We start from the raw sequence: 22,272 nt of genomic DNA on the forward strand, positions 1-22,272 counted from the left end.
CCCCTCTTCCTGCTCTGATGGCAGAACAAAAATCTTACATTCAGCCTAACTTTTCATTTCACCAATAATCCTTTTGGTCTCAGCCCCCTTCTGTAATTTCCATGGTTTCTTCCATGCTTTTTTTCAGCCCTGAGCTGTGCTGCTGAAGATCTGCCGCACGAAAGACAGCTGCATTTCAGTGGCAGAAAACGTGGTGCTGCTGTCCTGCGTGAAATTTCAGCCTTGTTTAGTGTCTTTCCAAACAAGATGTCAAACAGCACTGTAAAATCTGAAGGTGGTGTTCCAGCAACACAGGGCTTGCAGAGTATCTGAGGGAGAAATTCTTTGCAGGAGCGTCCAGGATTGAGCTGGAATGACAATAATGGATTACATGTTCAATAAGGAAAGCTGGCCCTTCACTCCATTAAGGTTTGTTATTGATGATGAAGTTGCCACGTTTGCCATCCAATCTATTGAGAAGCAGCTCTTGGGAGGAAAAGGGGCCTGTGAGTTATTTCTGGAGTGCACTCATGGGGGATCAGGAGCAGAGAGCAGCAGGTTACGCTGAGGCTGCTCTCCAGAGACTCCAACAACAGCCTGTGCTAATTTCTAGACAATTTCAGAAGAGGTTAAGAAAGTTAAATAAACAGAAATCAGATGAAAAGGGGAAGGACTGCCTAGTAAAGCAAAATGCAGAGTAATTGAAAAGGGCTTGGCCAAAGGAGACAGGGAGGGGTCTGCAGATCTGAGCAGAGTCTAAAAGACTTGGCAGAAGTGAATGAGATATGATATTTCATCTGGATATAAATATGAACTTCTGGAAAGAGTTAAAGAAAAAGATGTCTCTCAAGGGCTCCTGAGAACCATTTATTGAATAATGTGATCTAGCACATGGAAAGGGATCATTGTTGATATTGGCGTTTGAATGCACCTCCTTGAAGAACCAAAGTCAACCCTATTTGTCAGCCGAGTCATCCCCTGAGAAGTCACGTCTGTTATCATCACCCTGGTTCTGCTCCATACATCACGGCATTCCTGACCTTCCAAAATACCAGGCTTGCTCCCCTGTCACTTAATCTGTTTATCAACTCTTCTTGGACTTCCTTCACCAGGGATGTTGGCTCTTTGTTGGGTTCCCTCCCTGCAAACAGTCGCTTTTGGCATCTTCCTGGGTCTGTGGGATCAGCTACGAAACATTTAATAAGTGATAAAAACATTGACACACGATTTGCATCAAGGTGAAAAAGCACTTCAGGTGTCCTTATGGGGTGAAATTAAAGACATGTTTATACAAAAATTTAGTTTGCAGTGTGGACTCCTCAAGTGCAGAGATTCTTGAATTGGGATGGTGTTTATCCAGGCACGTCATAGGAATGAAATTGCCTCCATCAACTGAAATTCAATGTTGTTATCAACTCTGCTAATTTTGTTTTTTCCATTGGAGCACTCCCTTGGCTTTGCCTGGGGCTCCACCTCACCGAGCCCTGGTGAGCTCCAGCCCAGCTCTGGTGTGTTTTGGCTTTCCTGAGGAGCACGGAGGTGCCCAGCTCCCTCTCCCTGATGCTGCTGAGAACAGGTGCCCTCCCTCGGGGTCACCGAGTATATTTAGGGCTGAAACTCGAGCGGGCTGGAGCCAGATTGGCTGTGTGGGCCACACGTGTCACCGGGAGCCACCAAACCCCCTCGCTCTCGCCCAGTGCTGCTCAGGAGGGAAGACTGGAGAGCCTTTGCTCCAAAGGATATTTACTGGATGTCGCTGGTAAGGACATTTTAAATGCATTCCACTTCTTTGCCTTAGAAGATGATCTTGAGCTGTTTCCCCATTCTGTAGTCTTTTGGGAATGCTTGTTGTGCTTTGCCCATGGAAGTCAGTTTTTCTGTCTGAATAACTGGCTGTGGGTTGGAGGAGGAGGAAGAGACCTGGAATGGGGTTTGGAAGTGTGGCTGAAGGTTGTAACGGTGACAGGTTGAAGAGGTTGTGTTTATATGCAAACCCCACTTCTTGAGTTTGTTCGTACACCTCTGCCTACCGCTTCACGTGACTTGTCCCTCATTATTTGAGCTATTCTTAATTTATTTTAATAGAATACAACATGGCTTTCCCAATTAATTTTTGGCCATTTTTCTCAGCCCGTTGGGGCTAAAAAGGGCCAGTATTTAATGTTCCTATATTTAACCTGCATGACTTGACTTCCCTTGCCTCAGAAGGAATTGCAGTTTAGCCAGCTCAACCCAAGTGCCCCGTCAGTTGGCAGGATTAGCTTACACGGCAAATATCCCTGGACTCAGGAGCAGCTGTTCCAAAGCCTCATCCCCTCCCAACATTAGAAACAGGGCTGCAGACTCTGGTGGAAAATTGTAGCTTTGCCTCACAGCAAAATCAGTGTGTTAATTAATTAGTTCAAAGGGGCTGACACTAATCTGTGCTTTGTACTTCAGCCAACTCTATGGATTTTCATCTTTTCCAGGTCTGAAGAAACAGAGAAAAAACCCACAAGAGCTTAAAAAAAACCCAACCCCCGAGCATCTCTGTAGGCTGATGCTGGGAAGACAGAAATTACCTCATTAACCTAAGGTCACTTAAAAATATATTTACAATATTTTTCTACATTATGCTCTCACTTATGAATGAAATTAGTAGAATATAAATCTCCCACTCAAACAGGAGCTTGAATGATATAATGAAATTGTGTAGAATAGTCACAGAGAAAAGAAAAACGCTTCAACTAATTTTGTTGTAATGAAAATATCACATCATGTTTCAAGAGATCTCTTCTTTATCTCTTTTATTTTATTTATTGCTTTTATTTTATTTTCATTGGATCCAGAGTTGGTGTTATAACTGGCATGAGGTATTAGTCCAGAATTGTAATTTATATCAGTATGTTTGAAACTTAATCCAATGTTTTTCCATAACAGTCGAAGTAATGCCAGATCCCAACTTTATTTAGGGTCTGACTAGTTATTAACCATGACCTCAAGTGCTTTATGAGCTTGACTTGTACCTTCTCATGGTACTTTCAGTCATGGACTAATACTATTTATTCACATTTTCACCTGCTGCGTGACCAGTGAGTGGGGGAGAGACAGAAGCAAACCCTCAGAATGGAGGAAGAAGAATATGAGGAAGTTGTGGAGGTAAGAAGAAAACGTGAGAGTAGAAATGTTTGTTTCCTGCCTCGTGACTGAATACACTAATCACCTCACTGAGATGCTGCTCAGGAGGAGATGTTGCTGTTTGCTCTCCGAAGATTAGGGATGATTAGATATCTATTAAATGGTTTCATCACTAAAACGACAACAACAACAACAGTTGCTCTTGGAGCAAAGTCCCCCGGTTCCTGTCATAGTTTCTCAGTTTAAATAAGGACTGGAACCATCCCACACTCCCAGTGCGAGGTTTTCTGATTACTCCCTGCATAATTATAGATGCACTGGGCCAGCTCCCTTCCCTCCTGGCTGGCCCTCTGTCACCTAATCCATGGGTGAAGATGGCTTTGGAAGCCCCTTTCTAGCCCTGCCTCTGCAGAAATGCAACAGCTTTGTGCCACCACAAACCAATTTAGCCTGAGACATTGCAGAGATGGAGTCAGGTTTAAGTGACAGGACAAGGGGGGAGGACTATTAATTGACAGAGGGTAGATTTAAATTAGGTTTCACGAAGAAATTCTTCCCTGTGAAGGTGGGGAGGTTGTGACATGAGGTTGCCCAGAGAAGCTGTGGCTGTCCCTGGATCCCTGGCAGTGCCCAAGGCCAGGCTGGAGCAGCCTGGGATAGTGGGAGATGTCCCTGCCCATGGCAGGGGGTGGAACAGAGGATCTTTAAGGTCCCTTCCAACCCAGAGCATTCTGTGATTCCATGATTCTATCTCCATTAATTTGCCAGTAAGTCATTTAAACTCAGGAAACTGAATAAAAAAATTCCCCAGTAACTGGGCAACCTACAGCTGGAGCCACGGGAACAACAACTTTGTTATTGAAACAGTACATGAAATTAACAGGGTGGTATTACTTGTTGCATTGCTACTACTCTGAAATTAACTCATGTGTCATGAAGTATACAAAGTCTTGTAAAACATCACTCAGTGTTTGAGGAAAAGAAGACTATAAATGTAAACATCCTACAACTCCTTGCCACCACACTGCGTTCAGTGGACTGCTGATTTCAGGTGGTGTGAGGGCACTGCCAGCTTTATATATTTCAAATACTGAATGAAGTAAAGCCAAATGATTTGCCAGTCAGAGTGGTTAAATGCATTTTGCAAAATAGGTGTCAGCACTCATAAAGTTCATTTTAAAGACATTTTACTACCTAGCTACAATGACACCCACGCTTCATTAAATTCCTTATTCTCACATTACTTGTAATCGCCTCTATGGTTCCTGTGCATTGTGTGCGCTCTGTAATGGATATTTATTTGCTCTCATTGTTTCTTTATTCCAGCAGGAGTTATGGTATTTTGGGCTTTTTGTTCACACAGCCCCATTTCATCCTTTGTTTTAAATTTTCAATGACCACCTTGCTGTAACCACATCCCTTGGGCTGAGGAGGCACTGCTTCAGTCACTTCCCTTGGGATACTCGTGGTGAGATGCTAAATAAAACAGAAACAACACCATCTGGTACCATTTTAAGCCCTTCCAGAATTTTCCTAATTCCTGTATCAATCCAAGATTTTAAACCTATCAGAAATTCATCTTCTGAAAGAGAAGGACATGATCGTTGAATATTGAGTGGCTGAGGCATTGCCAAGGATTTTAAAATGCTATTTTTTAACTTTCTCTGGAGTTATGAGCCATTACTTGGTGTTGTAGCTGTCTTAGGATGTGCAAAAAATCCACAGTGAGTGCTACAAACATTTGCTGCTGAGTTACTTGAGGTTTTTTGGAAGGTTTTGTAGAAAGTTTGTGGAAACGCAGAGAGCATTGTGAAGGTTTTGTGGAAAGCTTGTGGAAGGTTTTGCAGAGGATTTTGCGGAAGGTTTTGTAGGAAGTTTCTGGGAGGCTTTTTGTGGAAGATTTTGCAGGGAGTTTGTGAAAGGTTTTGTGGAAAGTTTGAGGAAGGTTTTGTGGGAGGTTTGTGGATGGTGTTGTTGAGGTGTGTCCAGCAGGGAAATCGCCTCAGAACAGCCCAGTATGTCACAGCTTGGGAAGGACGGCTTGGTCCCTTGAACTAACTTTGAGGAAAAGCTCTCAGAAAGGGGCTTAAATTTTAACGACAATTTTTTTAGGTTCAAAGGGCCTTCTGTTCCCGCAGCTGTGGCAAGCGACCCCAAGCAATTACCGCTCGGAGGAGACTTTCCAACATAAACTCGGCATTTTCCCATTTTCTCTTAGCGCAGGAGAAGCACACCCCGCGGACAGCGGCTGCTGTTGGTGTAGCAATGTTTTTAAAAGCTTTTTTCCGTCATTTCTGAGCGGTGCAGGTGCGGGAGGCGCAGGCCCCGGCGGCCCCCTCAGCGCGGCCGCCATTCCCGCGGGACGGCGCCACCGCGCGGCCGCGTTCGGGAAGTGGCGGCCGGAGAATAAATTTTAAAAAAACATTTTCAACAAAAACCTCCCCTGGCACAACCTGAGGCTGTTTCCCATTGTTCTGTCCATTATGCCCTGGGAGCAAAGCCCGATCTGGCTGCACCTCCTGCCAGGAGTTGTGCAGAGTCGGAAGGGCCCCCCTGAGCCTCCTTTTCTCCAGGCTGAGCCCATTCCCGGCTCCCTCAGGCGTCCCAGATCCTTTCCCAGGTCTGTTGTCCCGGCTGGAAAAGATCCATTGTCCCGTCCTCCACTGGACGTGGTGCCCACAAACAAGGTGGAAAATGCAAAGATCAAGAGCTGCAGTGACCACGGGACAATGGAGCTGAAGATCCAGGGAGCAGTGAGCAAAATAAATGGAATTATCCCAGACTTTGGAAGAGCAGAATTGGGGCTGCTCAGGGAAAATCCCATGGGAACCAGCAAAGGCAGCCAGGGTGGTTGGGTGATCCTCCAGCAGGATTTTCCCTGAGCACACAGCTCAGCCCGAATGCAGAAATCAAACAGCAGGAGGGTGGAGTGGAGGAACACAGAGCTCCTGACTGAGGAAAATGACACACAAAAAGAGAAATGTACTGAAAGTGGAAGCAGGAGCAGACAACTTGGGAGAAACGTAAATATTTAAAACAGTACAAACTCCATTCCTACATCCATGGGCAATGTTCAGCTGGATTTAGCCTTCAAGAAAGGCAAGAAGGAAGATCTGGGGAGCTGGTCAACATCACTTTGTTTTTTAGGAAGGCTGTGGAGAAAATCCTTTGAGAAGCTATTTTTAAACACATGAAGGACATGAAGGTCGAGTGGGCAAGTGAACACTGAGTTATCAAGAGCAATCTATGGCTGATGAACCTCATTAATTTTTATAATGAGATCTCAGCTGCTGGACAAGGGGAGACCAGGGGAGGTTGTGTACATGGTATGCTGTAGGGACACCTCTCGTTGTGGTTTTTATCCCCAGATTTATGAGATTATAAATCATGGGCGTGTAAAGGGCAGTAAAATGGGTGGAAAATCAGCAGGCTTAGAATTGGGATCAGCAACAAAGTTTAACCAGTAGCCAGAAATTATTTGTGTCCTTGTAGGAGCAACCCTGAGGACAACAGTCATGAGTGTCACCAAATTAAAAAACCAGGAAAATACTGAGGTTTAAACGCTGGTTCTTTTGTTGTGGTCATCAATATCTTCCCTCTTGTGGGTAAAATTGGATAACAATCTTTCATTAATTATTTGGACGATTATTAGTTGGGGAATGTATGGAATAAAAAGCCAATCATCAATGCAAAATTTGAACAGATATTCAGAGTTACCAAATTACTCCATAAGCACCTGTGAACTAAAACCCTGTTTCTCCAGAAATGTGTTTTAAAACAGCTTTACAGAAGCTACAGTTTGCTGATCAGGTCTAACAATGATGTTTTTTCTCTTTTTTTTTTCAAAGTACTACATTGAGGAGACAGTTATTGAGGAGGGTGAGCCACACGAGGTAAAGGTCCCTGTCATGCTGCATGAAGCACATAAATGCATGTAATTAACATGAAACACTAAATTAGCAGCCTTTTGTATTCTGAGGTTTAATTTTTCACGTTAAACACACAAATATCAGTGAACAATTGCTGCTTAATGCTTTATTTTTGCTTCAAGTCCCTGCCGTGTGATGATCTAAGATCAGTTTACATGTATCAGTTCTGTTCCCTTCACCTTGTGTAATTTCACTGAAAAATTACACTTTTGCAGATTTTTCATCGTGTCACTGGTAACAAATATTTGGCTCACCAAGGAGTGATTGCCATAATTTGAAATTCTACCTCTGAAACAGCCATAACCCAACTCTGCTGTGTTATCATGAATATTCTTTATGGCATGGGCTTCTGCAGAAACAGAAGTTATTAATTCTTGATGCATTTTCACCTCTGTCTCATTGATGCAAGTAACTCTCAGAACTCTGACCTTCATGAATTCCTTTATAAAGGCAATTTTTTTTATAAAGCTAATTGATACTAAATAAAACCTGACACTTATTTGGGTGGTTTTGGAGCACCTTTTTTAGTTGTGATAATTATTTTCAGATGCTTTTCATTAGAATCTTAGTATTAAAATTACTGCTTGCAGCTTGACTATGTTGATAAGCAAGTGTGATAAAGTATTAAAATTGATTGGAAATTAATGCATGTGCAGCAGAGGCAGCTGGAGCCCCACTCTCCCAGACCCTCTGGAGAATAATTCCATGAGTTTGATGCAGCAACCAGCCAGAGAATTCATTCCTTCTGGGTTTTTTTAGAGTGGGAGCACAATGGTAATCCCAGTAGGAAAAGTGTCCCTGATTTTCTGTCTCCATGTGGATCTGGATGAGAGCAGAGCACCATTGCACCATATCATGGGGGTGAAAAACACTCATCCTAATGAATTTTACAGCTATTAACTAAGTGATTATTGAATTTTTTTGATCTGCAGTTGGTCACTGAGGTCATCAGCACAGACTTCTCAGTCCCTGAGACTACCACAACCACCTACACAGCCGAGCACACCCTAGCTCAGGGCAGTGAAAACTCTTATCCTAATGAACTTTTACAGATATAAAACAAGTGATTATTGAGTTTTTTAAATCTCCAGCTGGTCACTGAGGCCATCAGCACGGACTACTCAGTCCCTGAGACCACCACAACCACCACCTGCACAGCTGAGCACACCCAGCTCAGGGCAGTGAAAACTCTTATCCTAATGAACTTTTACAGATATAAAACAGGTGATTATTAATTTTTTTAAATCTCCAGGTGGTCACTCAGACCATCATCACAGATGATACTCAGGCCTTGAGACCACCACAAGCACCTACACAGCCAAGCACACCCAGCTCAGGGCAGTGAAAAACGCTTAAGATAACAAACTTTTACACCTATAAAACAAGTGATTATTGATTTTTTTTGATCTCCAGGTGGTCACTGAGATCACTGAGACCATCAGCACAGACTACTCAGTCCCTGAGACCACCACAACCACCACCTACACAGCTGAGCACACCCAGCCCTCCGGGGAGGATGCAGCTCCTCCCATCAGGAAGAAGACAATCCGGACAAAAGTGGACCCATCCAAGTTTCTGACGCCTTACCTAGAACACAGCAATAAAATGAAGGACTTATTCAGCGAGGTAGGTTGTCCCATGGTGCTTATTTCTTGAGGAACACCAGCTTTAAAAATGTTTTACAGGGGTTGTTTGATAGTTATATTGCAAATATCTGGGTTTATCAATACAAAGCTCCTGGGGAGAATATAATAAATTAGAGGTGATCCAAGTTAGAGATGGATTTTTTCCTGTTGTGTCAAATGGAATAAACTCAGTTGGCTAAAGTAAGCAGAAGTGAAAATATTGCTGAATAATTTTAGTTTATATTATTGATAATAAAATCCAAAATTCCTGTCCTAACCAGATAAATATGGCAATAATTGCTAATACAGTTCTGCCAGAGCTTGGGGATATGTCTTAATTATTTTTATCATGATTTTCTTCCAGAACAAGTACAAGGAAAAATTTAGAAAAGAAAAAGGAAAGCCATATGCTTCCACAGTTGATACCCCAGAGATCCGAAGGATCAAGAAAGTGCAGGACCAGCTCAGTGAGGTGGGTAACAAGTGCATTTCTAGGGTCATCCAGGTTCTGGGTGTTTATATGAAGGGTGAAAATGTCATTATTCTGTGGGGTTTTTTTTAAAAAAAAAACCAGTCAGTTTTGCTGTGGAATCAGTGAGTTTTGTTGTGCTCCAGGTTAAATACCGCATGGCTGGGGAAGTTGCCAGAACCATTTGCCACGTGGATGAAAAGGCCATGGATATAGAACATGCAAAGAAGGTGTCCCAGCAAGTGAGCAAGGTGAGTGGCTGCTGGCTTTCCAACACTGGTGGATCCTGAGGTTACTGACAAGAGCAGTGTTTTGAGCTCAGGGTGCCAAGCAACGTTTATCCAACAGTTTAGAGGCACAGGGAGGGATAGCAGAGGAGATGGTGTGGCAAATATAAATATAATGTTAAATATTTCCAGGTGCTCTCTTCAGATGTTACTGCTCTGAGACTTTGATTTTTTAAAAAAAATTAAAGCAAGCAGTTTATTCACAGAAGTAAATTTTTTTTTTTTTTTTAATGATAGAGTGACCAACTTGCTGATCTTTCCTTCCAGGTATTATATAAACAGAACTGGGAGGAGAATAAGGACAAGTACCTGCTTCCCCCTGATGCTCCAGAGCTTGTGAACGCAATAAAAAACACAGCAATGTTCAGCAAGGTAAGAAAAGCTAACCACAGATCTAAGCAGCTGAAATAAAATGAGCTTTCAAACCCGGAAATTAATAAATAATGAACATTCTGGCATTTTTCTTGTAGAAACTCTATACTGAAGACTGGGATGCAGACAAAACATTGTTTTATCCCTACAATGACAGTCCAGAGCTCAGAAGGGTGGCACAGGCTCAGAAGACTCTGAGCGATGTGAGTATCAGAGCAGGGATTTGCATGTGGGTACTAAAGGCTGCTGGGTCATGGTGTAACCTGGGACGTGCCATGGGCTTTGATTAGATGTAAAAGCTTCACAGTGGTACAGAAAATAAAAGTGTGTTAAATGAGCTCTGACAGTAGTGGTGCTTCACAGGAAAATATGTTCTTGATACTAGAGTACGGAGTAGAGCATACTGGAGTGTAAATCCAGTGGCAATTTGGTGCTGGGTTAGGAATGAATGAAATAATTAATTTATTAAGTCAGCAAGAAGACCTCGAGTATCTCCCCAAATGCAGAAACTCTCAGGGTTGTCTCCAAGTCCTGTTCATTCTTGTGGGTCTGCAAATGTGCCAAAAGCAGTGACAAGAAAGGCCAGGGATTGGTGGGACTGGGATTTGCTGATATTTAGATACACAGAGCTCTTCGACAGGGGATTGCAGCTCTCACTGAGGATTTCAGTGAATTTTGCAGAGGTTCAGAAGTTCCCTGGTAATACATAGATTAAAGAATCCCTGCTGCAGGGGCTGCGGGCAGAACTCCTTTTGTTAATGTGGTGGTAGCAGAGTTCAATGCTGTGATCCTCAAATAAATGTTTATTTCTTCTGTCCTTTCAGATTGTTTACAAAAAGGGGCACGATGAAAGGAAAGCAAAATTCACCTCTCTGCCAGACCCCCCTGAAGTGGAACAAGCCAAGAAGGTGTCACGGCAGCTGAGTGATGTGAGTAGAACCTCTGCCCAAACCCCAAATCTGCAGGGAGAGGCAAAAAGGGACCTAAGGAAAAGGAAAAACACACAGGAAGACCAATTTTTGCTGGAGAAATTGGAACCAAGTTGCATAATCTTGGAAGTAGTGTTTTAACTCCATTCAGAATTTAACTATTATTATAATTTTTTAAAATTTATTTTATTGTTTATTGAAAATTATCTACATTTTATGATTAGAGAATTGCAGTATTCACTCATGGTGGAGAAGCCACTAAGAAAATTGCACTGAGCCTCTTTGTAAGGTAAAATAATTAATTTAGAGACATTTTCTTTAATCTTATATTTCCGTAGCTTAAAAGCTAAATTGTCATCAAGAAAATTTTATAATGTAAAAAAAAGGATCAGCACCATAATTCTTTGATATTAATAAAATAATAAGCTTTGTAGGTATCTCCAAAACTATAAAATATAGATTTTTTTTTTAAGATTACTTTTGGCATATGTATTCTTCAGCAATGTTAAGTTTTGGAGAAGTTTTGTTTTTTATGGAAAGTAATGCAACTGTGGCTGAAAATGCCCCTGGAACACTGAGTCAAAACTCAGGCATGTGTTTTGTTGTTAGAAAAACTCTTTAAACTTCTAATACTTGATTTCTGTGAGCTTGAATAAATAATGGAACTCTCAAATACCAGGTAATTAAAAGGATTTGCTTATAACCAGTTCCAGCAGCAGTCCCAGTAAATTCTGACTTAATGGGCAATATCCTGATATTATGTGACCAGGGAGAAAACAGAACTAAAGGAATATGTTAGAGATGATTTATTTATCCTTTTTAGATCAGGGAAGGTAATAGGAGAAATTACTTAACACTGAAATGGTTTGGCCAAATCGTATTTAAGGTGTTTTTGACCATAACTGCTAAAATAGTTACAAGGCAGGCGTCAAATATGAAGCAGCTTCAAAAAGACAGCTTTGGAAAATGAATCTGTCAGGTGAAAATGGAGCTGTGTCTTGGAGATTCAATTTTGTTGTTTTGTTTCCTTACAGGTTATTTACCATGAGGACTATAAAAACAAAATCAAAGGCAAGTGGAGTCAAACTCCGTGCTATGACGTGGCAGTTGCAAAAATGAATGCAGAAAATCTAAGTATGGTGAGTGAATCCTGCAGAAAATCTTCAACAGCTTTATCCCTGTTTATGTTCATTTGGAAAATACTGAGGCTCCATTTGTGGCATTGCTTATTTCTTAAATAATCCCTGTTGTAGGTTTCTAATTTACAATTAAATGTAATTATTGTGTTGTTTCCTGTCTGTTCCTACCAGAGGAAATACCAGGAAGACTTTGAAAACATGAAAGACCAAATCTACTTCATGCAGACTGAAACTCCAGAATATGAAGCCAACAAACGAGCTTCAGAAAACATCAGCAAGGTGAGGGAGCTGAGTGCCACCTGCTCAGCCTGGGAACAGTTCTGAACTCCCCCAAGTTTGTGCTGACATTGTTTTGGCAAGACCTTTCATGGTCCTTCGCCAACGTAAGTTAAATAAAAGGGGCATTTTTCATGGAAAGTTGAAGATTATATAGTAAAATAGATTCATATCACAGGATGGTTTGGGTGGGAAGGGACCTTAAAGACCACCCAGTGCCACCCCTGCCATGGGCAGGGACACCTTCCACTGTCCCAGGGTACTCCAAGTCCCATCCAACCTGGCCTTGGGCACTGCCAGGGATAGGGCAGCCACAGCTGCTCTGGGCAGTCACACAGGTTAGTGACATTTGGCTTTCAATACTGATTTTTGAAACCTCTTTTTTATTTTTGTTCCTTCAAGTTCAAATACAGAGCAGACTATGAAAAGAAAAAAGCTATTGCAGATTATAATGTGCTCCCTGCTACAGAGAACCCATTGCTGAAGCAATTAAAAACTGCAGGAAATATTCTGAGTGATGTGAGTATTATCAATGTGCAGCTACATCATTTTCAGTCATGTACCAGAAACCACACTCACCATTTCTTCACAGGGCTTCTCCTTTGGATCTTGTAGTATTTTTAGTTTTGTAGACCCATATTTGTCATGACATAGCACCAGCCAGAACAACTCAGGTAAAGAATGAACTCTCCACAGATGGGTGTAGCAACAGTGGCACATGGATGCCTAATTAGTGATAGCTCATTTAGATCCTTGTGGATAATGAATCACAAAGGGACAGTTCTTCCCTTACTGTTTTAAGGAATTTCAGCTAATAATGATAATATATGTGGTACTTTTATATAATATTTTTATATTATGTTCTGGTTATTCACTGTAACAGTCTTCTCAATTCCTCCTTTATTTGTATGAAAAGAGATCGAATATTTCTCAGTGTCAGAAGTTCAAAAACCCTTAGCCAGACGTTTCTGTCTTCCCTTACAAACCTAAAAAAAGTTATTTTTAAAGACCATTGGGGAAACAGTGCCATCTGTTTCTCAGTCCTGTGGCAAAGCTTTTCTTTGGAACCATTTCTCTGTTTTACTCCTGGCATTTTTAACATGGTGGGGGTGACTTGCAGTGAAATCTCCTGCATGATCTGGTATTATTTGATTTGCAGAAATTGTACAAAGAAGCCTATGAACAGTCCAGAGGAAACAGGATGAATTACTGTGAGACACCCAAGTTCCAGACTGATGCTGCTCTGAAGAACTTTAGTGATGTAGGTATTTCACTTGGGGTTTATCCTTCAGTACCCTCTTGGTTCCTTTTGCCTCTCAACTCACGGTTATTTTGGCAGGTTAAATATAAAGATGCATATCAGAAGAATATTTTGGGGCGCTACTTGGGCAGCTTTGAGGACCCTCATCAAATCCACTGCATGAAGGTTGAAGCTATGAAAAGTGATGTAAGTGTGGCAAGCGTTCTGTTTTCCCCATCACTCCGACAGTTCAGACAAAGCTCAGTTGTGGTTCCTCACTGAATGTTGCTCTTGCTCCTAGAAAAATTACAAAGCAGATTATGAGGAGGAAAAGACAAAGTGCTACTTCCCTCAGACCATAACTCAAGAGTATGAAGCAATCAAGAAGTTGGAGCAATGTAAAGATGTGAGTACAGAGCAGCAGTTGTTCAACACAGAAAAATTAACTGAGTGATCCCTGGTAACATCAATGATTCTGCATTTGTAACTTTATGTGACTTTAAAAAAAAAAATCTTCATCTCTGTTTTAGGGCCTTTTGTGACATCTAGTGATCAAAACAGATATAGCACAATCCTTTTTATAACAAGTAAACCCATAAAATGAGAGCAGTAGTACCAAAATGAAGAATGAACCTCAAGCATTCACCTGCTTCAATCAATATTTTTTTCAAATTAATATTTTAAAAGTACTTAATTTACTAATAATTTTATTTGTTTTATCAATACTTGGAAAATGCTTTATATGTGTTTTCTATAAATATTTTTTTTTGTCTTCTTTCAGTACACCTACAAAAAGCATCCTGATCAAACCAAATTCACTTCAGTGACTGACTCTCCAGTACAGAAGCAAGCAGAGATCAACAGCAAACAGCTGAGTGATGTAAGTAAACTTTGGAAACACTCTGACATTCCCAGTTTCTGCCCTGTGCCCACCTTCACTTCATCCTCCAGCTTTAAGAGCACTCCTGAAATAATTGCGTGGATGGCTGTGTGTACTCACAATTTTATTCCAACAGAACATCACCTGGAAATCAGATTTTTTAAATTAGTTTTTCAATTCACAGTCTATAATTTGGGCTGCTAAATATCTTCCTTATTTTTCTTTGCAGATACTGTATAAATCCAAAGGGGAAGAAATTATTCACAAGTACCACCTCCCTCCTGATGTGCCCCAGTTCATCCAGGCTAGAGTCAATGCCTACAACATCAGTGATGTGAGTACCTTTTGAATTTCAACACCATGAAGCTCTCCACTGATGGTATCACTTTTATTGCCTTTGTGATGGTAAATTTTTTGGTGGCATTATCAGCTTTCCAGGAATGAGATAAAAATGGGCATCTCCCTTAATAGCCGTGGAATTTTAATCGTCTGGCTGGACTGATAAAAATATCAGCCAGGCTGCTTTCTCCAGTTCCTTTAGAGCACAAAGGCTGAGTTTGAAGCTAACAGGAAAAAATTTCTGAAGGTTCAGTCAAATGAAAAAGGATTTTGCGTAAGAAAGGCCAAAAATGCCACTGATAGAGTTGTTCTAAATAAAAAGTGTAAAAATGCTTGTGGAATTCATTATCATCTTTGTAGTGGATTTATTTATTGTAATAGAACTGTAGTTTGTGTGCAGGTTAACATTTTTCCATAAGGTTACATGGATGAAACTGGATATTTTGATTCCTGTAATCAAATCTGTAATAAGAACATGGGCTCAAACTCTGTATTAGAATTGCTATTCCTGACACTGCAAACTCCTCCCTTTTTTCCCTCCAAGGCTAACTACAAAGCAGACTGGAAGAAAACCCTTGCCAAAGGCTATGATCTGAAACCAGATGCCATTCCAATTATTGCTGCTAAAGCTTCTCGGAATATTGCAAGTGATGTAAGTAGGATTTACATCCAGTGGAACCCATACCCCTCCTCATTTCATTACTTTTTATTATTTACCTGTGCTGGAGACCTGTACTCCAAGTGACTCTTCATTCCTCTCAAACATCCCCAGTTGAATATTGGGATATTGAATTGTTTGGTGAGGCCATTCAGTAATTTATTACTATTACAGTCTTAATTAAAAGCTGAATGTCCTTGGGAGTTGCAAGCCTACATCAGTGACAATGGTGAGGGAGGGCTTGTAGCTACAGGTGTGGGTTGAGATATGTACCAGGTGTCAAGACAAGCTGAAAAATCCAATAATCCTCTTCTTTTTTTGACCTAAATAATCCTGTGCTGTCATAAAAACCAGTTACGAGGTTCTAGAATGAACTGCAGCATTAATACTTTGAAACTCAGTGTTCTAAACCCATCCAAAGAGTGTTTTCCCTTTCCCAGGTGGGTAAAGCTGGTTTTTTCCTTTGTCTCTAGTACAAGTACAAGGAATCCTATGAGAAAGACAAAGGCAAACAGGTCGGGTACCGGAGCCTGCAGGACGATCCCAAACTTGTCCACTACATGAACGTGGCCAAAATCCAGTCGGATCGGGAGTACAAGAAGGATTATGAAGTCACCAAGACCAAATATCACGCTCCTCTGGATATGTTCAGCGTGACAGCTGCCAAGAAGGCCCAGGAAGTGGTGACAAACACTGGCTACAAGCAGCCAATTCACAATTACACCCTCCTGCCTGATTCTGTGAACCTGGAGCTCTCCAGAAACGTGATGCAGCTTCAGAGTGATGTATGTCATCAAGAATCAGCTCCAGTTTTAATTCTTGTCATGACTTCGTGACATCATTAATGTTTTAAGGCTAAATAATTAATTTCTATAATCCAATATATATTATATTGGATTTACAGTAGGTTGGGATGTAAGTGACGGGTCTGGAGCCATTTATTTTCCAAACATTATCTGAATTATGTGCAGCTATTAAGCTGTAGGAAACTTACCTAGCAAGTAACAACTTTTTTTAATATCTCTCAATATTTGGCATATTCCCAGAAAATGAGCATGTTTTACTAACTGATGTATTTTTGTAGTAAGATTTTAATTACTGTGATTTTATTTCTCTTAAATACTGACTCTATCATACTTAAATTTTAATTAAATCTAAATTGTCCCTCAAAAATGAATGTCAAGGGGAAGTTTTAAGGCTTTTATGTGTATAGACACTCATTTTCCTGCCTCACTGTGTTTTTCTTGTTTATTTTTGAAAAGAATCTGTACAAATCTGACTTCAATAACTGGCTGAGAGGAGTTGGCTGGGTCCCAATTCAGTCACTGGATGTAGAAAAGGCCAAGAAAGCCACGGAGATTCTCAGTGAGAAGAAATACCGCCAGCATCCCGACCAGCTCAAGTTCTCCATCCCCATGGATGCCATGGAACAAGTGCTGGCTAAGCAAAATGCCAAGACCATGAACAAGGTGGGAAGTTGTTGGATTGACCCAAAGTTTGGGTCTTTGTCTTGCAAAGCTGTGGGGCAAGGTGCATTCCCACTGGAAATATTAAAATTTCCAGGGGCTGTGGTAGTTCCTTGGTTAAGACTGGGCACTGAGAGACCATGGTAAGCCTCTGACTGCCCATAATTAAGGGAGTTTCATTTTCTGTTTCTAAAGATTAAAGAATTCTTCTCCAGATTTATTTATCCTTTGATAATCCTTTTTCTGTAGGATGCACTCACAAGAAGTGAACTGCAGAAAACCTGGAATTCTGTCAGTTTTGTACAAATGTCCTGGAAAGTGAAGTTCTTTACATTTGTCTGGTTATCCAGGACACCACTGATCCTTATTCCTGTTTTCCATGGAAACAATGATTGTGAAAATAAATTCTGCTTCCCATTAAGGGAAGAACACAGATTGGAAACTTCCAGCTTCAATATTTATTAAATATCAAAACATACTTTGCAAATTTCTTACAATACTAAAGAAAGGAGGAAGATAACGTTTCTCCTCAGCAGCTCTGGGAAGGCTACTTCTGGTGCTAATAATATTTCTAGGAAATACTGTTTATTGCAAACAAGCAGAACAAAAGCAAACTGTTATTTCATGAGTTTAGTACCTTTTCAGGGCTAACAATTCCTTTGTGATTGCAGAGGCCTTCACAGCTCTGGGAAGGCTATTTCTGGTGCTAATAATATTTCTAGGAAATGCTATTCATTGCAAATGAGCAGAACAAAAGCAAACTGTTATTTCATGAGTCCAGTACCTTTTCAGTGCTAACAACTCCTTTGTGGTTGCAGAGGCTGTACACAGATAAGTGGAACAAAGAGAAGACCAGCATTCATGTGATGCCAGACACCCCAGAAATCCTGCAGTGCAAAGTGAACCAGATGACCATGAGTGATGTGAGTTGCTGTGCTCACTGCGGGCCTCCAGTGCCTCGCTGTCATTTTAATGCCTTGCTTGAAATTGTTTAACTTCAGAGTTCTGCCTTCATGACACCTGTTCTCTTTCACATCTGAACTTAGAAACTTTACAAAGCTGGATGGGAGGAGGACAAGAAGAAGGGTTATGACTTGCAGCCAGATGCAATTCCAATAAAAGCAGCCAAGAGCTCCCGGGACATCGCCAGTGATGTGAGTCTGGTTATGTGATACCATTCCGTGACTTTATTTAAATTTAATGACTGAACCCGAGATCTTGTGATCTGTTTTCTCAGTGCTAAAACAGAGCTTAATATTGCATTTTTTAATTGAGGTTTTTGCTGTTCTTTCTCTTTCCTCTCTCAGTATAAATACAAACTGGCCTACGAGAAGGCCAAAGGGAAGCACATCGGCTTCCGCAGCCTGGAGGACGACCCCAAGCTGGTGCACTTCATGCAGGTGGCCAAGATGCAATCTGACAGGGAGTACAAAAAGGGTTACGAGGAGGCCAAGACTAATTTCCACACTCCAGTTGACATGGTCAGCGTGGTGGCAGCCAAGAAAGCTCAGGAAGTGGCTACAAATGCAAACTACAAGAACTTAATCCACACCTACAATGTCCTGCCAGATGCCATGAGCATTGAATTGGCCAAAAACATGATGCAGTTACAAAGTGATGTGAGTAAGAGGTTCTTCAGCCTCTGCATTGTGAACAGAAAGATGCTTAGTTTATGAAAAAACACTGTAAGATAAATAATATTATTAATTAGTGGAATTAGGCCAGGTGTCTACGAAAATGTAGTAAATTATACAAGTTTTTCAACAATTGCTGCAGTTTTATTTTTCCTAGACTCTGAAATATTTCATTAATGAATTTGAGCTTAGAAACAAGCAATTTTATGAATATTTACTCCATCAGGCTCTTCAGGAGCAATAATTATGTGCAGACCAAGACAGGAAAAGCTTCACTTTTCCTTAATACATTTTATCTTCTACTTCCAAATTTATAAACTATTTTATGCTTCATATTGTTTTTATCTGCTTTCTGCCTGCAGAATCAATACAAAGCAGAGTATGATGAAACTATGAAGGGTGTTGGGTGGCTCCCACTGGGCTCCCTGGAAGCTGAGAAGAACAAAAAAGCCATGGAAATTGTGAGTGAGAAGAAGTATCGCCAGCATCCAGACAAGTTGAAGTACTCTGTTCCTATGGATTCCATGAACATGGTCTTGGCTTTAAATAATGCCAAAATCATGGATGAGGTAAGAAAGTGCACATCAGAATTCATTTCAGCTTGCAGAAGTGGGCAACAATCTACATCTGATTTAATAGTCAACCCTATTGTATGCAGAGCTTTAGAAAACATGATTTTATTTTGTAGCTAATGAATGTGCTTTAAGTGCTAAAATAAAAAGATAAATGTTGCTCTGATGGTAGCAACACATCATTGTGAAGGCAGTTTGGGTTTCAAGTGGAAAATAGTATTTTAAATTGTTTTATTTAATAATAACAACAGATGTTGAGGTCTCTAATTTATTTTTATCTTTCCAGCACAAGTACAAACAAGCCTGGGAAGAAGACAAAAAGAAAATTCACATCACCCCAGATATTCCACAGATTGCTTTAGCAAAAGCAAATGCATTCAATTTAAGTGAAGTGAGTATTGTTTTTAGGGCCGTGACCTTGCTCTTATTTTTTGATTAGGAATAAGTAAGATGAGAGCATGCAAAAGTCTCACCTTGCTAACCTGTAGTAATTTTTCAAAACCTATTAATTTTCCTTTTCCTTGCTTCCTTTCCCAAAATTAGATACCCAGAATTGCCAAGAAAAAGCCATGTTTATGGTCAGGTTGTGAAGTGTCCATGCAGACCATTAAAATTTAACAGTTGCTAACAAAGTATAGTAGACTTTGAGTACTGTTCATGTTTGTTACTCTATTTATTATTTTATTATTGGTTATTTTATTTCCCCATGCACAAAGTTTTGTACAGGGTTCAAAATGTAGGTAGCACCTGGTTTTTTTTTTTGGTAAAAGATGACATTATAGACAGGTTTTGGTAAACACTTGTTAAATCCACATATGCTAAATAAAGTATGCTTGTAATTTTGCACATCTGCAATGTGGGCAGAAATAGACATTTTTATTTCTTTTTATTTTTAAGATGACATCCTCATAGGTGTAACTTTTCACCAATATTTGTGCATGTGCAAAACACGTAAATTTTTGCTTTTTTAAAAGATGTTTCTTTTTTCCTTTTCCAGAAAATGTACAGATCTTCATTTGAAGAAACCAGGAAGAAAGGATATGATCTCAGGGCTGATGCTATTCCTGTCAAAGCTGCCAAAGCTTCCAGGGATATTGCCAGTGATGTAAGTTCTTGGGAGAAAAAATGGGCAGGGACAGCTTCCACTATCTTCCACTATCTTCCACTATCCCAGAGTGCTCCAACTGGCCTTGGTCACTTCCAGGGATCCAGGGGCAGCCACAGCTTCTCTGGGCAACCTGTGCCAGGGCCTCCCCACCCTCATAAGGAAGAATTTTTTCCTTAATTTCAGGTCTAAATGAATCAAAGTCTCTGTTTCTGTTCTCTTCCAGTATAAATACAAATTAGGGTATGAACAAGACAAAGGGAAACTCGTTGGCTTCCGCAGCCTCCAGGATGATCCCAAACTTGTCCATTGCATGCAAGTGGCCAAGATGCAGTCGGACAGGGAGTACAAGAAGGCCTATGAGGCAAGCAAGACTCATTACCAGACACCTTCTGATGCCCTCAGCGTGGTGGCAGCCAAGGAGGCCCAGGACCGTGTCACCAACACCAACTACAAACGCCTGATCCACCAGTACATGCTCCTGCCAGATGCAATGAGTCTGGAGCTGTACAGAAACATGAATCAGATCCAAAGTGATGTAAGTTTTCTTCTTGTGACTTTTGTTTTCACGTCGTGGCTGCAGTTTGGAAAGGACAGGATTATTTTTTATGAGCTGTCTTCATTTTGTAGCTTTTGTTTTTCCATCACGGCCGTGTTTTGGAAAGAACTGGTTTATTCTGTATGAGCTTTTGTACATTGTCAGCTTTGCTTTTGTGTCCTGTTTGGCAGAATGAGTACAAGCAGGATTACAAGGAGTGGTTCAGGGGGATTGGTTGGAGTCCCATTGGTTCTCTGGATGTGGAGAAATCGAAGAAAGCCACGGAGATCGCGAGCGATCGGAAGTACCGCCAGCACCCCAGCATGTTCCGCTTCACCAAACAGAACGACGCCATGGACCTGGTCCTTGCAAAGCAGAATGCAAACATCATGAACAAAGTGAGTATTTAGGGGAAAAGCCAGGCAGGCATTCACATCTCATCCATTCCAATAACCACCCTGTAAATCTCTGTCACACCTTTATGTGGCAGTGTTCCCCTGGGAAAAACAACTGTCACAGGCTCCTCTTTTTTCATCTTTCATTCTCAATGAAACAGCATTGCTTAAAGAAATCTTTTGTCATTTTTCTCCAGCATCTATTCATCCCATTCTTACATAGAAATGACTGCTCCTGAAAATCTTGATGGTTTGGTTTCATTAGAAGCAAGACTGAACAATAATTCAGCTGATTTTGGATTAGATCATTAATTCATAAAATAAATCTGAGTCAGCATCTTCACCTTTTTACTCATCCATATCCAAATGGAAAGGTGAAAGCCCTGGAAGAACCATCTTTTGTCATGTATATTAACACATCTGATGTGACTTTCTGTCCATAGCATGCTTATACTGAAGCCTGGGAGAAGGATAAAACTCAGGTCCATGTGATGCCAGACACACCAGATATTCTACAGGCCAAACAGAACAAGACAAACTACAGCCAGGTAGAGTATTCTGATACATCTTCCCAACATTTTAAATTAATGTCTACTGGAGATTTAAGACCACAGGCAAGAATTTTATGTGGGTGATATTTTCAGAGTTAAATAAGTACAAGCTTCAGGCCAGAATAAATTGCATTATAATGTGTGGAAAATACAAGTCCTGCTTTTGAAGTCTGGAAGTACATAGTCCATACTCTATGCTTTGCGTAGAATTCAGTCATGTTAAAAATTCCTTGCTATGAAATTTCAAGTTAATTGTGTGTATTTTTAACCTAACCTATGGGAAAAAGTAGATGCAGTGATTCCAGCTTTTCTCTCAGCTTTCAGATAGGAGAAAGGGAAAATTGTGCCAGTAGAAAACACTCAGGTTTTCCTTTGCATCATTGCTCAGAGGCAAATCTTTGACTTAAGAATGCCTGTACTTAAAATCAACTGTGCACAAACTGACTTGACTGTGAAATGGCTTAATGAAAACCTTATTAAAATTTTGTTAAGCCAATCAAAAAGTGTTCAGTTATCTCAGATGTATGTGTTTAAAGTTCTCCAGATATGTTTCAAATCAAGATAAGCTATAGTAGGAAGCTGCTGAATAGTGAAAAACTATTTAGTCCCTCTCCTAAACTTTGGAAGACCAGCATTTCTTGTTTACCAGTTTCCTATTTCTCAGTTCCCATTCTAGCAGCCCTTCTCTCATAACTGAAGCCTGTGAGGTGACCAGAATTTGGATCATTAGTGTATCTAAATAGCAGGTGACATACATATTACTGGTTTCAAT

General features: G+C 40.6%; 1 protein-coding gene across 50 annotated transcripts in view; it reads left to right on the forward strand.

The window, feature by feature from the left end:
• Positions 1 to 1,592: 1,592 nt before the first annotated feature.
• The window catches only part of NEB (nebulin), a 158,793-nt gene continuing 138,113 nt past the window's right edge, over positions 1,593 to 22,272 (forward strand). For 49 of the 50 annotated variants that reach the window (XM_038142070.1, XM_038142082.1, XM_038142075.1 and 46 more), the window contains exons 1-30: positions 1,593 to 1,738; positions 2,448 to 2,554; positions 3,052 to 3,117; positions 6,945 to 6,989; positions 8,439 to 8,651; positions 9,015 to 9,122; positions 9,266 to 9,370; positions 9,674 to 9,778; positions 9,877 to 9,981; positions 10,603 to 10,707; positions 11,742 to 11,846; positions 12,018 to 12,125; positions 12,525 to 12,641; positions 13,282 to 13,383; positions 13,462 to 13,569; positions 13,664 to 13,768; positions 14,144 to 14,242; positions 14,472 to 14,576; positions 15,126 to 15,233; positions 15,713 to 16,024; positions 16,502 to 16,708; positions 17,524 to 17,628; positions 17,752 to 17,859; positions 18,013 to 18,324; positions 18,702 to 18,908; positions 19,198 to 19,302; positions 19,909 to 20,016; positions 20,243 to 20,554; positions 20,746 to 20,952; positions 21,393 to 21,497. In XM_038142070.1, coding sequence (XP_037997998.1) covers positions 3,085 to 3,117; positions 6,945 to 6,989; positions 8,439 to 8,651; positions 9,015 to 9,122; positions 9,266 to 9,370; positions 9,674 to 9,778; positions 9,877 to 9,981; positions 10,603 to 10,707; positions 11,742 to 11,846; positions 12,018 to 12,125; positions 12,525 to 12,641; positions 13,282 to 13,383; positions 13,462 to 13,569; positions 13,664 to 13,768; positions 14,144 to 14,242; positions 14,472 to 14,576; positions 15,126 to 15,233; positions 15,713 to 16,024; positions 16,502 to 16,708; positions 17,524 to 17,628; positions 17,752 to 17,859; positions 18,013 to 18,324; positions 18,702 to 18,908; positions 19,198 to 19,302; positions 19,909 to 20,016; positions 20,243 to 20,554; positions 20,746 to 20,952; positions 21,393 to 21,497 — 3,864 coding nt within the window. In that variant the 5' untranslated portion in view covers positions 1,593 to 1,738; positions 2,448 to 2,554; positions 3,052 to 3,084. The remainder of the gene's footprint in view (positions 1,739 to 2,447; positions 2,555 to 3,051; positions 3,118 to 6,944; positions 6,990 to 8,438; positions 8,652 to 9,014; positions 9,123 to 9,265; positions 9,371 to 9,673; positions 9,779 to 9,876; positions 9,982 to 10,602; positions 10,708 to 11,741; positions 11,847 to 12,017; positions 12,126 to 12,524; positions 12,642 to 13,281; positions 13,384 to 13,461; positions 13,570 to 13,663; positions 13,769 to 14,143; positions 14,243 to 14,471; positions 14,577 to 15,125; positions 15,234 to 15,712; positions 16,025 to 16,501; positions 16,709 to 17,523; positions 17,629 to 17,751; positions 17,860 to 18,012; positions 18,325 to 18,701; positions 18,909 to 19,197; positions 19,303 to 19,908; positions 20,017 to 20,242; positions 20,555 to 20,745; positions 20,953 to 21,392; positions 21,498 to 22,272) is intronic. The other variant, XM_038142071.1, reaches the window with a different exon arrangement.

The sequence above is a fragment of the Motacilla alba genome, chromosome 7, assembly GCF_015832195.1.
Source record: "Motacilla alba alba isolate MOTALB_02 chromosome 7, Motacilla_alba_V1.0_pri, whole genome shotgun sequence".
NCBI classification, from domain to species: domain Eukaryota; kingdom Metazoa; phylum Chordata; class Aves; order Passeriformes; family Motacillidae; genus Motacilla; species Motacilla alba.